Source organism: Notamacropus eugenii, chromosome 7 (assembly GCF_028372415.1).
Source record: "Notamacropus eugenii isolate mMacEug1 chromosome 7, mMacEug1.pri_v2, whole genome shotgun sequence".
NCBI lineage: Eukaryota > Metazoa > Chordata > Mammalia > Diprotodontia > Macropodidae > Notamacropus > Notamacropus eugenii.
In genome coordinates this window covers 34,027,687-34,041,936 of record NC_092878.1, presented here as the reverse complement: position 1 = coordinate 34,041,936, position 14,250 = coordinate 34,027,687, and the positions used below count along the sequence as shown (strand labels likewise).

Below are 14,250 nucleotides of genomic sequence, written 5' to 3'. Positions count from 1 at the left end.
CATGAACCCAACCTGTAGTGTCCCCCACATTTGGCAACCTAAGCCTCCATTCAGAGACCTTTCTGAAGGAGAACTAACTGCTCTGGCATCTAGTGGGAAAATGAGACAGAAACTTGCAAAGTTTAAAAACCATCTATAAGAGGTAGCCCTGCAACGCGGTAAGAACATAAATGCTGTGGAGAGTGGTCTCTTACACGGGGTTGGGCTGGGAAGGCCTTACGAGAAAGAGGGGACAGCAGGCTTAAGTTGATCCAGTGTCAGTAAACCAGGACCAGACCTGAGGGGGGCCAGCAGCACCAAAATCCCTTCCCTTTTTGAGGAAGGGAAAAATTAAAAGGCAGCTTCCATGTAACTAGCGATTGCTCCTCAAGAACTTTGATTTGCTGGTTTGGGGGGTGATTTTATCCTAGAGTTTTAGAAATCATACCTGCATTATTCCAGTAGTCTTCTCGCTGGTTTTCCTCCCTTATGTCTCTCCTCACTCCAGTCCATCCTGTACTTGGCTGCTAAAGGGATCTTTTTAAAGCCCCTGTCTCACCAGGTCACTCCTCTACTCAGTAAATTCCAGTGGCTCCCTGTTACCTCCAAGACCAAATGTAAAGTCTTCTGGCTTTTAAAGCTTTTTCACAACTTGACCCTGTCCTATTTTCCCAGTCTTCTTACACTGTGCCCCCACCCCAAAACTCCCTGTGACCCTAGTGACACTAGCCTTCTTGTTGTTCCTCACCCAGGAGACTATCTCCTGATTCTGCATTTTCATTGACTGTTCACCATGTCTGGAATGCTCTCCTTTCTCACCTATGTCTTCTTGCTTTCTTCAAGACTCAGCTCAAATCCTTCCTTCTGCAAAAAGCCTTTCCCAGGTGTCCCTTTCTCTCGTCCCCAGCCCCATATTAGTGTTTTTCCTCTGTGATTACCTCCAGCGTGCCATTAAACAGATATACGTGTCTGCATATCTCATGTGTACATAGTTGCTTGCAGGTTGTCTCTGCTAGAATGTGAGCTCTTTGAGGGCAGACTGATCTTGCCTTTCATTGTATCATTGGTGCCTAGCACATGTAGCTTCTGGCACTTGGTAAGTACTTGTTGACTAGAGAAAAGCAGCAACAATATAGACAACAATGGCTCCTATTTATGTAACACTGTAGCACTTTCCAAAATGTGTTCTGAATGACAGTTCTCACAGAGAGTGCAAGTTTGATCTTTTTAGAAATGAGGAAGCAAAGGTTGGTGCATGGGCACACACAGCTCCCATTCCTAGAGCTAGGGCATGAATCTTGGTCTCCTCAATCAGTCTACTAGTCATGCCGTGTGATAAGTCAGGGAACGCTCTGGCTTTCTCCTCTTATTAATAATGAGTTTCTGGCCACATATAGGTCTGTAGTACTTCCTCAGTAGCTTTGTCTTTAGAAATTAACTCAGTTGAATAGATTTATTGAGAAACTTTGAACTTGTGACATTTTTTCCCTCAAAATAGCAGCCACCTTCCTAACTTTTTGGAGTCAAGAGTCCACAGTTCCTAGACTGGACATTTCTAGGTAAATCAGTTAAATGAAATTTGTTAATCATTTTGATATGTAAGTATTGAGGAAAGAAAGAAAAATAAATCACCACACCTGCCCTCAAGGATCTTAACATTCTAAAAGGAAGATGGTGGTACCTGACCTAGACTTTGAAGGAAGAAAAGGATTTTAATAGACCAAGAGGATGAAAGAATATACTGCAGTTCTGAGAGGTTGCTTGTGTAAATGCACACAATTAAGTTCAAGATGAAATAAGGAGTAATTAATTGTAGAGTTGAACTGAAATGCAAAGGGTAATAATTTGGAGCCAAAATGTGGAAGACTAAGAACTGTGGTATTCTGGAATCAAAGGTTTGCTCGGTGAGCAATCCACACTGCCAAAAGGCACAGAAGTAAGGTAGTTTGGTGAAATCTGCTGGCGCTGAGAGTTAAATATAATATCTCTTCCTCAAACATCTCACCTACAGCTAAGGGTAAGGAAATTGGTGGAGATACCCAGTAAGTGATGCTGATGCCTCCCAGCCTGCTTTCCTGTACGTCAGTGCTGAATCAGTTAGCTGTTCTTAGCTGTGCTATTACTGCTGGCCATGGTACTGACTTCTTATCCAGCAACTATGCTACCAAGTAGTTCAGAGACCAAGTAGGAATTTATTATAATAGTTCAGGTGAGAAGTGATGATGGGCAGAAATATGATGGTAACCATGTGTGTAGAAAGGACAAGAATGGGTGTAAGAAATGTTGTGGAAGAAGACTCAAACTGGACTTGAGAACCGATTGATGGGAGATATTTTCTGATCAAGTGATGAGGATTGGTAGAAAGAAAGCTGAGTCAAAGATGACTCTGGGATTTCAAGCCTAGGTGGTGCCAACAATAGCATTAAGAAAGTTGGAAGGGAAGGCAGATTTGGGGAGAAAGATGATAAAATTAGTTCATTTGAGGGCATGCTGAGTTTTAGATGCCAGCAAGTCAGTGCAGATGGAGATAGCTAATAGACGTTTGTAGATGCAAGATTGGGCCTTAATGTGTTGGTATAGATTTGCATGCATGTGTAGACTGAAACCATGCAGTTAGACAGTATTACAGATAGTTATGACATAAAGGGAAAAGAGGAGAATATCTAAGCCAGGGCCTTATGGGACTCATGCATGTAGAAGGCTAATGATGAACCAGCAAAAGAATAGTTGGGAGAACTAAGAGAAAGGAATGCCATGAAAGGTAAGAGAGGAGAGGGGACCTCCAGGGAGTGAGTGCACTGGGGGATATACGGAGGGACAAAAAGGCAAAGAAAGTGCAGACTTTAAAAAAGTACACTGAATGTAAAGCACTCTGCAAACTTTAAAATGCTATATAAATATAACTATGATTATGATTATTACAGGAAGTAATAGTGCCATTATATTCTGCCGCATTCAGATCCTGCCTAGTATTTAATTTACTGGAGTTTCTTCTGGGCAGCACATTTGAAGAAAGACAAACGGGAGTGTATTCAAAAAGTGAAAGCATGGTGAAAGGGCTAGAGAATGTGCCATACAAGTTAAAGGAAATGGAAGAATTTACCTGGAGGAAAAGAGTAGGGGACATAGTAATGTCTTTGGATTTTCCTAAAATTCTCAGAACAGGGGTGGTGGTGGGGAAGGGAATAAACATTTATAGAGCACCTGCTGTGTGCCAAGCACTATATTAAGTGCTTTGCAGATATTATATAATTTGAACCTCATGACAACACTGGGGTGGGTGCTGTTATTATTCCTGTTTTACAGTTGTAGCAGCTGAGGCAAGCAGAGGATGGTTAACTTGCCAAGAGTCACGTAGCTAGTAAGTGTCTGAGATAGGATTTGAACTCTGATCTTCCCAACTCCAGGATTGATTCTCTTATCTATTGTACCACCTAGCAGCCTCACATGATTTCATGCATAGCAGAAAAATCATGTTTATTGTACTTGACTGTGACATGGTGGTAGGGGGTAGAGAGGAGGTCTGGGATGACTTGTTGGAAGTTTAAAGAGGAAATTTAAGTTTGATATAAGGAAATAGTTCCTAAAGTTAGAGCTGTATAAAAGTTGAGTAGATTGCCTCAGGAGGTATACTTTGGAAATCTTCAAAAGAGATTGAGCACTTATGAGGATTTTCTAGAAGGCATTTTGGTCAGAGATGGGTTAAAATGGATGTCACCTGAGAACCTTCCCACTGTTTTGGATTATGTGATAATGTTAGCCTGTGGCTGTTCAAATCCACCTTAGACACTGGCTTTGTGACCCTAGGCAAGTCTTTGACCTCTGTGCCTTAATCCACTGGAGAAGGAAACAGCAAAGCACTCTTGTGCCAAGAAAACTCCATGAAGAGTTGGACAAACAAAACACCTGATTGTTATGACCTTATTTTTTTGGCCACCATAATAACATGCTGTTGTCTCAGTGTTGAACTTTCAATACATTAAAACTCTCAGATTTTATCCATAAAAAAGTCCATTGAATTTGGAATCGGAGAGGTCATTAAGACTTTGGAGAGAGCAGTTTCAATAGAGCAGTGCCAACGAAAGTGAGATTGCAAAGAGATGAAAAGGAATAAGCACTGACTATATGTAAACTACTCTTCCTGGAAGCTGAACAGTGGTGGGGAAGTGGCGTACAGCACGGTCAAATGATAGTATTTTTTTAAAGAACCGGAGAACTAGCCTTGGCAGAGAAGAAGCCTACTTCATTCTCCGAGATTGAAGCCAACAAGTGAGAGGGGGAAGGTGAAAATATAGAGAGGTTCTGAGTTTTGGAAGAGGAAGGATGTGGAGAGTCAGATGGATGCCATCAGTCTCATGAAGGCAGGAGGTGAGGTCACTTGTGGGGGTAGAGAGGTTTAGGAGGTTGAGGGCTAGAGAGAGAATTTTGAAACAGCAGCTATGGTAAATGTAGCAGGGGTCTATGAGAGGCAAAGCAATAATCATCCATCTAATTAGGAAGGCCTACTTGAAGCTATATTGTGTAAATTTGTAGTGGATCAAGTCTGCAGTGACTTTTCATGTGGTATTTGGTGGAAGACAGAAGGTGGTGAGGTGACTGAGTCATGATGTTAGGTCATAAAAAGATCAGCCACTTAGCTCTTAGCATGGGCTTAAATTGACTGGTTGATCAGTCTTGCCTGGAAAGATTTGTTTTATCCAGTTTGCAGGGGCTTGCATGTGGTACAGGTTTATGAATCTGGGCATTAAGACACATCAGAATACAGAAGATTTTCATGTTCTAATGAAAAACCTCCAGCAGGCTATGCCTGGAAAAAATTGGGTGTCTGACCATTTCCATTCCAATCCCATTTCCAGTGGTTAATAAATTGACTACAAATCTCCATTTACCATCATTAAGCAGTTGGCTGGGTTTACTATGGGAAATCACAAAGAAGGAGGACCTTGCCCTTTAGGACTTTTTGCCTTCTAAGATATTAATTCACTTTCTGGTTGTCAGGATAAGAAGCCCATTTACTTTTGCTTTGTATCCTTTGGTTTGGCAATCATTTTGCAGCCAGATCAGCAGAAAGAGGATCTCCGTCAGAAAGTGAATAATAGGGATTGTATAGTGGAAAGATTACTGCCCAGAATTACTATCCAGAATTCTGGATGCTAGTCCTAGCTCTGAATCCATTGGCTTCTCCTTAAGGTGCCTTCCAGATCTGATGGTCCATGTCCATTCCAGTTCTAACCTTCAGTGGTTCCTGCCTATAAAGAGGCAAATTATGGAGAACCAGGAGCTTTCAGGGAAGGCAGTTACTAAGTCAAAACCATGGGAAGAAGCAATAAGGTCACTAATTAGTGATTAGAGAAATGAAAGGCAAACCATTGACTTGTCAAATTCCCAAAGTACCTTGATTATTGCATCAGTGCCCAGGAGTGTTAAGCTAGAGGAAACTCCAAAGAAAGCTTTCCCTTTCTGCCTGGGAACATGGAGTCTTTGTGGTATCTCTTGAAGTAGGATTGATATTGTAATACAAGACCTAGACATACCAAAAATAGCCACAGCATGCAGCTGAGGAAATAAAGAATTCCCCTTCTGTCATATCTGGGCATATTTTTCAGTATCATTGACTGGTATTCCTGCTTTAAATGAAACCATCCATACACAACAGAGCCCACTACATATAAGTGGCTTCCTTTTGTGCAGTAGGTGTGTTCCTGCAGAGTTACTCATTTTTAATGTACCAAAGTGGACAAACTTTTTGCAAAGTGCATAGTCACCCCTCCTTTATCTGTTTGCATTATGGTGTCAAGAACTGGAAGAGATCTTAAAGATGATGTAAGCCAGCCCCGTTTATCTTTCAGATGAAGAAAGCAAAGGCTACAGAGGTTAAGTGACTTGACCAAAGTCATACAGGGAGTCAGTGACTGAGACATGGTTAGGATCTTTATCTTTCTTTTTAACCCAGTTACCGCACCCACCCATCTCTGTAAGTCTGCTGCTATCCCTGTGATCCCAGGATGCAAATTTTGTCTTATCAGAGTTCTTTTAAGCAAGACTATAAAAATGTGAGTGAATGTGGTACAGTGGAAAGAATATCAGAGAACCTTGGTTTTGGTCCTGCCTTGTCGGTCACTACCTGTGTGGCATAGGGGAGGGCATTTAAACTCTCTGGGCCTCAGTTTCCTTATTTGTAAAATAAGAGTCAGTGGTCAGCACCTAAGTTTCCTTCCAGTTCTAAATCTATATTATGAGTCTGAATATTAGCATGGAAATGGAGAATCTTTGCAGCTCAGGACTAAGCACATAGTCGGTACTGACTTCCTGCCTGCCTGATTCATCCAGATCAAAAACCTTGAGACAGAGTTAATATGGTCTTATCGTTCTTGGGAATGTGAGGGAAGTAGGTTGGAGGAGAACCTTCTCCCTCCTCCCCCCAACCCCAGCGAATCATTGCTTTCCGTGCCAAGAGAACTAGCCTCATTTTCCATAGTTGCATTAAGCTTATTTGATGCAGATTAAATCCAACTCCTTGGCTCCAATTTGATAATTGTCAAGGTCTGTTTGACAATAATATGATGATGAAGGCTCCTTTTTTGCTTTTTACTAAGAGGGGGAAATGGAACCCTCCATAATGATGAGACTGCTTCTCTGACCCTCTCTCAGCCTGTTTAGAATTACAGTTGGCTTGTAACTCCAGGAATAAATAACCCCTACTAAGGTATAGCAGATAGAGCACTAGACCTGAGTTCAAATCTGACCTCATAGTTGCTAGCTATGTGACCTTGGGCAGGTCATTTCACACCTGTCTGTCTCAGTTTCCCCTAGGAATAATGATAGCATTTACGTCCCAGTAACATAATGACGTTTAAGTCATGACGATTAAGTAAGCTAATGCTTCTGAAGTGTCTTAACACACTGGCTGGCAATAAATGCTGGTTTCCTTTCTTAAACAACGTTTTTCTAGCACAACACATCTGATGGACATGTAGCTTTCAGGGGCTTCTTTGGACTTGTGCTGACACCGTTTCTTTTGCTTTCTTCATACAGTTGTATGATGCATCTTGGTTAATAGACTTAGAATGGAAGGAGATATAGTTGGCAAGGGCATATAGTCAGAAGGTAAACCCTGAAAGAAATATTTTTAAAGTAACATCTACTCTTCCCTCTTGACAATGCCCTCCTTTACGTGATATTCAGATTATAGAATGTTAGAGTTCGTAAGGACCTTAGAGATCATCTTAACCTTTTTTTTTTTTACTTTTTCAAGGAATAAGCCTTGTTGACACCCTTTTGTTTTCACATTATAGTCATTCCCCTCCTCTCCCTATGGTATCCCCACCCCAAAACACACACCTGCTGACATGGGGACTGCATCTAAGCGTATGCAGCATTTTATACCCATGGTCACTCACCTCTGGAATAGAGGGAGGGGTGTTTTGTCATTTCAGAGTTTGCCTTTTAGTCTACCCCTTTCATTAGTGAAGAAACTAATACCCAAAGAGGTTGTGATCTGTCAAAGGACATGTAGGTGTTGAATAGCAGACCCTTGTTCTCTTGACTCCACCTGATAGGGTGAGGGAATTTTTCTCCCTCTCTTCCTACCCCATTCTCCAGTCTTCCTGTCCTTAGTCCCAGAGGCACAGATGGGACCTAGGGATCAGGGTCTTTCACTACCCAATTTGTGGGTATATAACTGTCCTGCACCTGGTGATAGATTTCCATATTTCCATTGGTGTCCTGAGTGCAAGAGCCGAATCTCCCACCATGGCAGGGAGAGCTCCGTCCTTACTGTATTGATCCCGAGCAGCAGAAGTTGCCAAGTGTTCTTTGTGTGGTTGGGTTCACTAGGATGTATGTGGAGTTTATAAACAAAATTAGGAGTGAAAAGTCAGCTTTGAAGATGGCAGTCATGGTCCTACATTCTTAATGGGGATTTGGATTTACTTGGTAGCCCAACAAAGTACAGAGTACCCTGGATTTCGAGTCAGAAGACCTAGGCTCAGAATCTCATCTGTGATATTCCTATGACTGCAGCCTCTCTGAGCCTCATATAAAGTGTCAGTGATATTTAAGCTCCTCGTCTCCTTTGTAAACTTTAAAGTTCTATAGTAATGTGAGTTAATTTACCCTTTAAGCAAAAGTATAACCCTGGAGACATGAATCACTATCTGGAGAGATTCACTGAATCATCCTGACATATGGGAAAAAGCTTTTTCTCCTTCACTGTTGGCCTCTGTCCAGTAGGAACGATACCATGAGGAGTTAGAACATGGAGTTTTACCATAGAGGATCTCCACTTCCAACCCCTGGCCTCCAACGGGAACAGGTACTTTCTTTTCATTTTAACTGCCTGAGCTCACAGCTGCCCTCTGTCTGTCCACAGGCTCTTATCCTTCACCAGCTAGGCCGATACAGTTTAGCAGAGAAGATTCTCCGTGATGCAGTCCAAGTGAACTCGACAGCCCATGAGGTCTGGAATGGCCTTGGCGAGGTCCTCCAAGCTCAGGGCAATGATACTGCTGCTACTGAGTGCTTCCTGACTGCGCTGGAGCTGGAGGCCAGCAGTCCCATTGTCCCATTTACCATCATTCCCCGAGTGCTCTGAGTGGGGCTCAGCCTACTACAATGTCTGGAGGTGAGGCTGAGGACACACTTACCAGACACCAGTTGTAACCACACTATATGGTTGGGGGTAGGAGGGAACCTCAGTCCCTGAGGAGATTGGGGTTAACAGAACAGAAGGGGAAAACACTTGATCGTTTTTGCAGGGGGGAGGAATTTAATGAATCACTGAGGCTGTAGATGAATGTTAGATTGACCAAGACGACAAACCAAACACAACTAAAATCAAGCTCAATCATGTGTTTTTTGGGGGTTTTTTTGTTGTTATTTTTTGCCTCATGGTAGTTTTCAATTTTAATGATGTTGTTCAAAATGGATTATGTGCCATATTTTGTTAGATGACATCTGAGTGCTCTATAAAATGATTACAGAATCAATCAGCAAATGTAGAATAAGATATTCAAAGTGAAAATTCAGTGGCAGAACAGATTATTTTTAGCAAACCTGTCATGAAAACTGTTCCCTCTTTCCCACTATTACCCTGACTCCTACCCTTGGCCCAGAAACCAAATGTGACATTTCTGCTTCCTGTCTCAGTACTAGTCAAAGCCAGAAGACCGGCTGATGAGTTCTTGGTTTTGTTGTCAATAATTGTACTGTGTGGCTGATAATTGTCTTTATTTAGAACAAAGCCTGAGTCCAAGAATATTTATATTTTACCAATATATGCCTGTTACCAGAGAAGGAAATATGAGTTATTTAAGTTTAACTTTTTTATGTGAATTCAGAGTTTATTTATCAATGGAAATATGTAAAAAGAAAAAAAAAGAAGCTTCAAATGGAATATTTACCAACATTCCTTATACATTACCTACTCTTGGCTAAATGGAAAGATGATGTTAATAATAAAATGATTTTTAAATGGAGTCTGGGCCTGTGTTATCTCTTAAGAGGTTGAGTGGTACTGAGAGCTCTGTTAATGGGATTCAGTAGATGATGATGGCTCGGCAGGAGCTGGACAGCTTGCCTAAGGCCTGTCGAGTCTGCGTGGTAACTGCCGACTCGAGTAAGTCCAACCTCTGTCACTTAAGGCCCAGGGCAAAAGGAATGGGTGGGCCAATCCCCTCTCCCCAAGCGTGAAGAAAAGAACCTGTGTCCTCTGTTTTCCTCTGACCTTAATTCTCTGTTGCCTGGGTGACCAAAGGATCATAGATTAAAAATTAGAAGGGTACAGAAATATTTAGAAGATCTTTTTTCATAGAAACCCCAAATTGAAAACTCTTGGGGGTGTCTTATTGGAGAATGGCTTAACAGATTGTGTGATGTGAATGTAATGCAATATTGTTACGCCATGAGAAACGTTGAAATGGACAGTCTTAGTGGAAACTGAGAAGGCCTCTGAACTAAGGCAGACTGAAGTGAGTGGAAAGAGATCATCACATTGTAGAGAAAGACTTCAGAACTCTGCTTAATGCAGTGATAAGCCACAAGTCTCAAAGACTGAAGATGCGGCATAGCCCTCATCTCCTGATGGACTTAAAGTTAATGGAGGGAATGTTGAGGGGTTTATTTATCAGGATTTCTAAAATGTTTTTGCCCAATGCAGAGGTGGGAAGGACAACTTAATTTTTTAAAATACGAAATAAGATTTTAAAATCCATTATTTGTGTAACTGTGGCCTCAGACATTTACTAGTTGTGTGAGCTTGGGCAAAGTCACTTACCCTATCTCTGCCTCAGTTTCCTTGTATTGAAAATGGGGATAAAAATAGTATCTACCTCCAGGGGTTTGGAGGCTCAGATGAAACAGTTTTTGTAAAATCCTTAGCACCGTGTCTGGTGCATAGAAACACTTAAGAAATGCTTCTTTCCTTCCTTTTTTTCTTCTTTTCTTCTTTCCCTTTTTCTTCTTTTCTCTTTCCTTTCTTTCCTCCATTATTCCTTACTGCTGACTCCATTTATTCCATCTTCTGCTAACAAGGTGATTTTCCTGAGATAGATCTAACCGTGTCATCATTGTCCCCTGAACTTCAGAGCCCCCTAGTTCACCTCTGAGATGGAAGACAGATTCCTCTGGGTGACTTTCCGTTAATGAAACTCCCTCTGGCCTGGCGCACTTCATCTTCCCTTGTATTTATTGCGTATCATTTCCTTTCATGTTACTCCTTCACTGCAGCTGTACTGAGCCCATACAAGATGCCCTCCATACCTTTCCCTTGGCTGTCTCCCATCCTTTGATTGCTCTCCTTCCTTTCCTTGATAACTTGGAATTCCTGGCTTCCTTCAACACTCAGCTCAAGTGGTGCCTTCTGCAGGAGGCCTTTATTAGGTCCCCTCCGATGCCAATGTCTTACCCCCTAAGCTTACCTTCCGTTTACTCTTTATGTATCTTCCATGGACCTCTTTATATACATATCGTCTCCCCCCTTTAGAATATTCACTACTTCAAGACAAGGGCTATTTTTTTTCTCCAGCACTTAGCACAGCGCCTAATACCGAGAAGGTTTTAATACGCATGTTGATTACTTGATTGTCTGCAGATCTCCTTCTTGGTGAGGAAAAAGAAGAGAAATGAAGAATTCCTTTCCACACTCCAAACGGATAGAATAAATGAAGTGTTTTCAGAGGAAAGCTTCCATGGGAAAGAAGAGGATCAGGAGAGAAGATTTGAATCTTGTTAGAAAGCTGGAAAGAAGGACAGAAAAGAACAGCCACACAATTAAGAGTTTAAAAATAGATGGGAGGTTCTTTGTGTAGGGGAAAGGAGCTCTGAGAAGGGAGAAGCGATTTGTCCTCTAAAGAGTGATATCTAGAGAGTGATCCATAGAAATTTTCATGTGTGAGATTTTCAGATAAAGGTCAGACTGAGAGAGAGAGAGAGAGGGAGGTAGGGAGAGAAATGACAGCCAAGGAGAGAGGAGTAGAAGGGGAGGAAAGAAGAGACAGAGAAATAGTAGTGAGCAGACACTGTGCTAAGCCCTGGGCATACAAGGCAACAACCAATTCCTGGCCTCAAGAAGCTTAACTTCTAAGGAAAAAACAAACAGATATATAAAGGGGTGCTCAAAAGGGGGTGGGTGCAGGTACCCTTTTGGGGATATGGCTGAAAGATTGTAGGAAGATATGCAGATGCCTGGGTCCCAGCAAGAAAAAGGTGAAAGCTTATCAGTTAGAGCTGGAGGAGCCAGGGGGTGAAGTCCAAGTTTCTGGTAGGGTGAAGATGGTCAAAATTTGGGCAGGGAGTAGGGGAGAATAGAGGGGTACTAATGCAGCTATTCAACTTGATGGCAATAGAGAGGTCTGATATTCCAAAATAGATCTGAGAACCTCCCAAAACGTATCAAAATAGGTGACAGCTACCTACTTCTGGTGATTCACATCAGCATAAGGTACTGCTAGAAGGAACCCAGAAAGTATTACCAATAGGCATGGAGTCTTGGGCAAGAAACTACATCCCGTAGAAATGTAGATTGTTTTCTTCCAATTGAAGACAAGGGATGCAGGAGAAAAAGCTTGTTTTGAGAAATAAACAGCTTCCTAAGAGGGCATCAGAATGGGATTGGGACTCCTGGACCCTGGCTTAAAATATAGGAAAGGATATCTGATAAGGGCCAGGAGAACATATTTGCTAGAAGTCTTACAAAACTATTCAAGAAGCTTTTGAATTAAAGCATATTGGAAGGAAAAAGGGATAAAATATAAGTATAGTTTTAGAGATGTAGATGGCCCCTGCTAAGAGCTAGGTAGCAGAGTAATGAGCCTAGCTGGAGTCAGGAAGACTCAAATTCAAATCTGCCCCCATCTCTTACTAGCTCCATGACCCTGGGCAAGTCACTTCACCTCTGTCCACCCAAGTTTCCTCAGTGGCAAAACAGGGACAATAATATCACCCATCTCCCAGGATTGTTGTGAGAATCAAATGACGTAATATTCGTAAAGCACTTAGCGCAGTACCTGGCAGACAGTAGTCACTCAATAGATGCTTGTTTTCTTCTGTTCTTCCATGTTAAATATCTATAGAGTGATATAAAGTAGCCACAAAGAAATGAGAACATCACCATTTTAGGCCAGAATTTCACAGCATGCAAAAATCAAAGGGCCCAAAACCCATGGTCTCAAATATCTAGATAGAAAAGTTTAGGTAACAAATATAAAAGTCCATCCAAGGAGGTAAATCTAACTTGATATGTATCACTAAGACTTGGTTGGATGAAACCCATGTGTAGACCATTAGTCCTGGATGGATATACTTTATTTAAAAGAAACAGGATAGTTAAGCGGTTGGGGTAATATATAATAGAAAGGGCCTACTCATGAGGAAATCCAGGAAATAGAATGAGATGGGATGGGGGGTGGGAAACATGATCTAATATTTGGTTAAAAGTTAATAGGAAGGAAGAAAGGGAGGAAGGGAGGGAGGGAAGGAAGGAAGGAAGGGAGGTTAATAGAAAGAGAAGCAGAAGTAGTTTTATTATTGAATTGTACTACAAACTACCTTGACAGAAAGGGGAAATAGATGAGTTTGAAAAAACAGATGACAAGCCTAGCATATAGAGAAGTATTAGAGAATAGAGCTTGGAGACTTCAGGTATCCAGACATCTACTGGAACTCTCTCTTCCAAAGGCAAAGCAGCTCACAACTTCTTTATTTGCCTTAGTGATAACTGCATCCTTCAAAAGACGGAGGAACCAGCAAGGGAACATTCTACTCTCCATCTGATTCCCACTTAACATGGAGCAACTAGTTGCTAGAGTAGAAAAGATGGAAACCAGGGTTGGAGGATGGGGTGGGGTCAGAGGGAGAAGTGGTCATTTCCTCCTCCTGTGATTTGTGATAACAAGAGAGGAAATTCTGGGAAACAGATGTGCACCCTAGACTGGAAAAAAGATTTTAGAATTTCAGGGAAAGATGGGTGGATTCCTGTGGACTAGAATATTGTGGAAGAAGTCAGCCTATGAGAGATAGAGATGTCCCAAAGTGAAATTTGGAATACTCAAAGGGAAACTTCCAATTATGAGGGGGAGGGGAGAAACAAATTCGTCTGGAAAAAACTCATGTAAATGTATACACAGAACTCACTAACCAAATGGTTGTTTTCTGTAATGCAGAAGATGGAAGCCAGGTCAGGTAACAGCGTGAATAGAAAACTCTGTGTGTGTGTGTGTGTGTGTGTGTGTGTGTGTGTTTGTGTATACATACATACATACATACACACACATATTTTGCATATATATGAGTTATGTATATTATACATATATACAGCATATCATTATATGGTATATCTACATACACTATTATATATAATTATAGTTATATGTCATAGTATGTATAAAATATGCTATAATATACATATAGTATATATCAGGTTATATAATTATAAATAATAATAATAATATATAAGGAAATGGACCTGTAGAAATGTTCAGAGTGCTAAAGCTCAGAATAAGCTGAGGTTTCTTCCTCTGTATAAAGGGAGTTGGAAATGCTTATCATACTAACTACCTCATGAGATCAACTGTAGTAATGTAGGTAAAGTATTTGGCATCAAGTACTCTGTAAGTAAGCTTCTGTTATTAATAATAGAGAAGATTGGGAAGAAATCAAATACAAACTTCACCTTCCTGGAACTGGCTCTCACGATCCTTCATGATCATCTCTTTAGCCATCTTTGACTTGAATATTCCCTACTGGCTGCTCTAGTTAGCTTCCTTTTCCTCCTAA

General features: G+C 41.3%; 1 protein-coding gene across 9 annotated transcripts in view; it reads left to right on the top strand.

Annotated features, from left to right (window-relative positions):
- The window catches only part of TTC7B (tetratricopeptide repeat domain 7B), a 337,747-nt gene extending 328,292 nt beyond the window's left edge, over nt 1-9,455 (top strand). For all 9 annotated transcript variants that reach the window (XM_072624950.1, XM_072624949.1, XM_072624948.1 and 6 more), the window contains one exon: nt 8,351-9,455. In XM_072624950.1, coding sequence (XP_072481051.1) covers nt 8,351-8,572 — 222 coding nt within the window. In that variant the 3' untranslated portion in view covers nt 8,573-9,455. The remainder of the gene's footprint in view (nt 1-8,350) is intronic.
- The last annotated feature ends 4,795 nt before the right edge of the window (nt 9,456-14,250 follow it).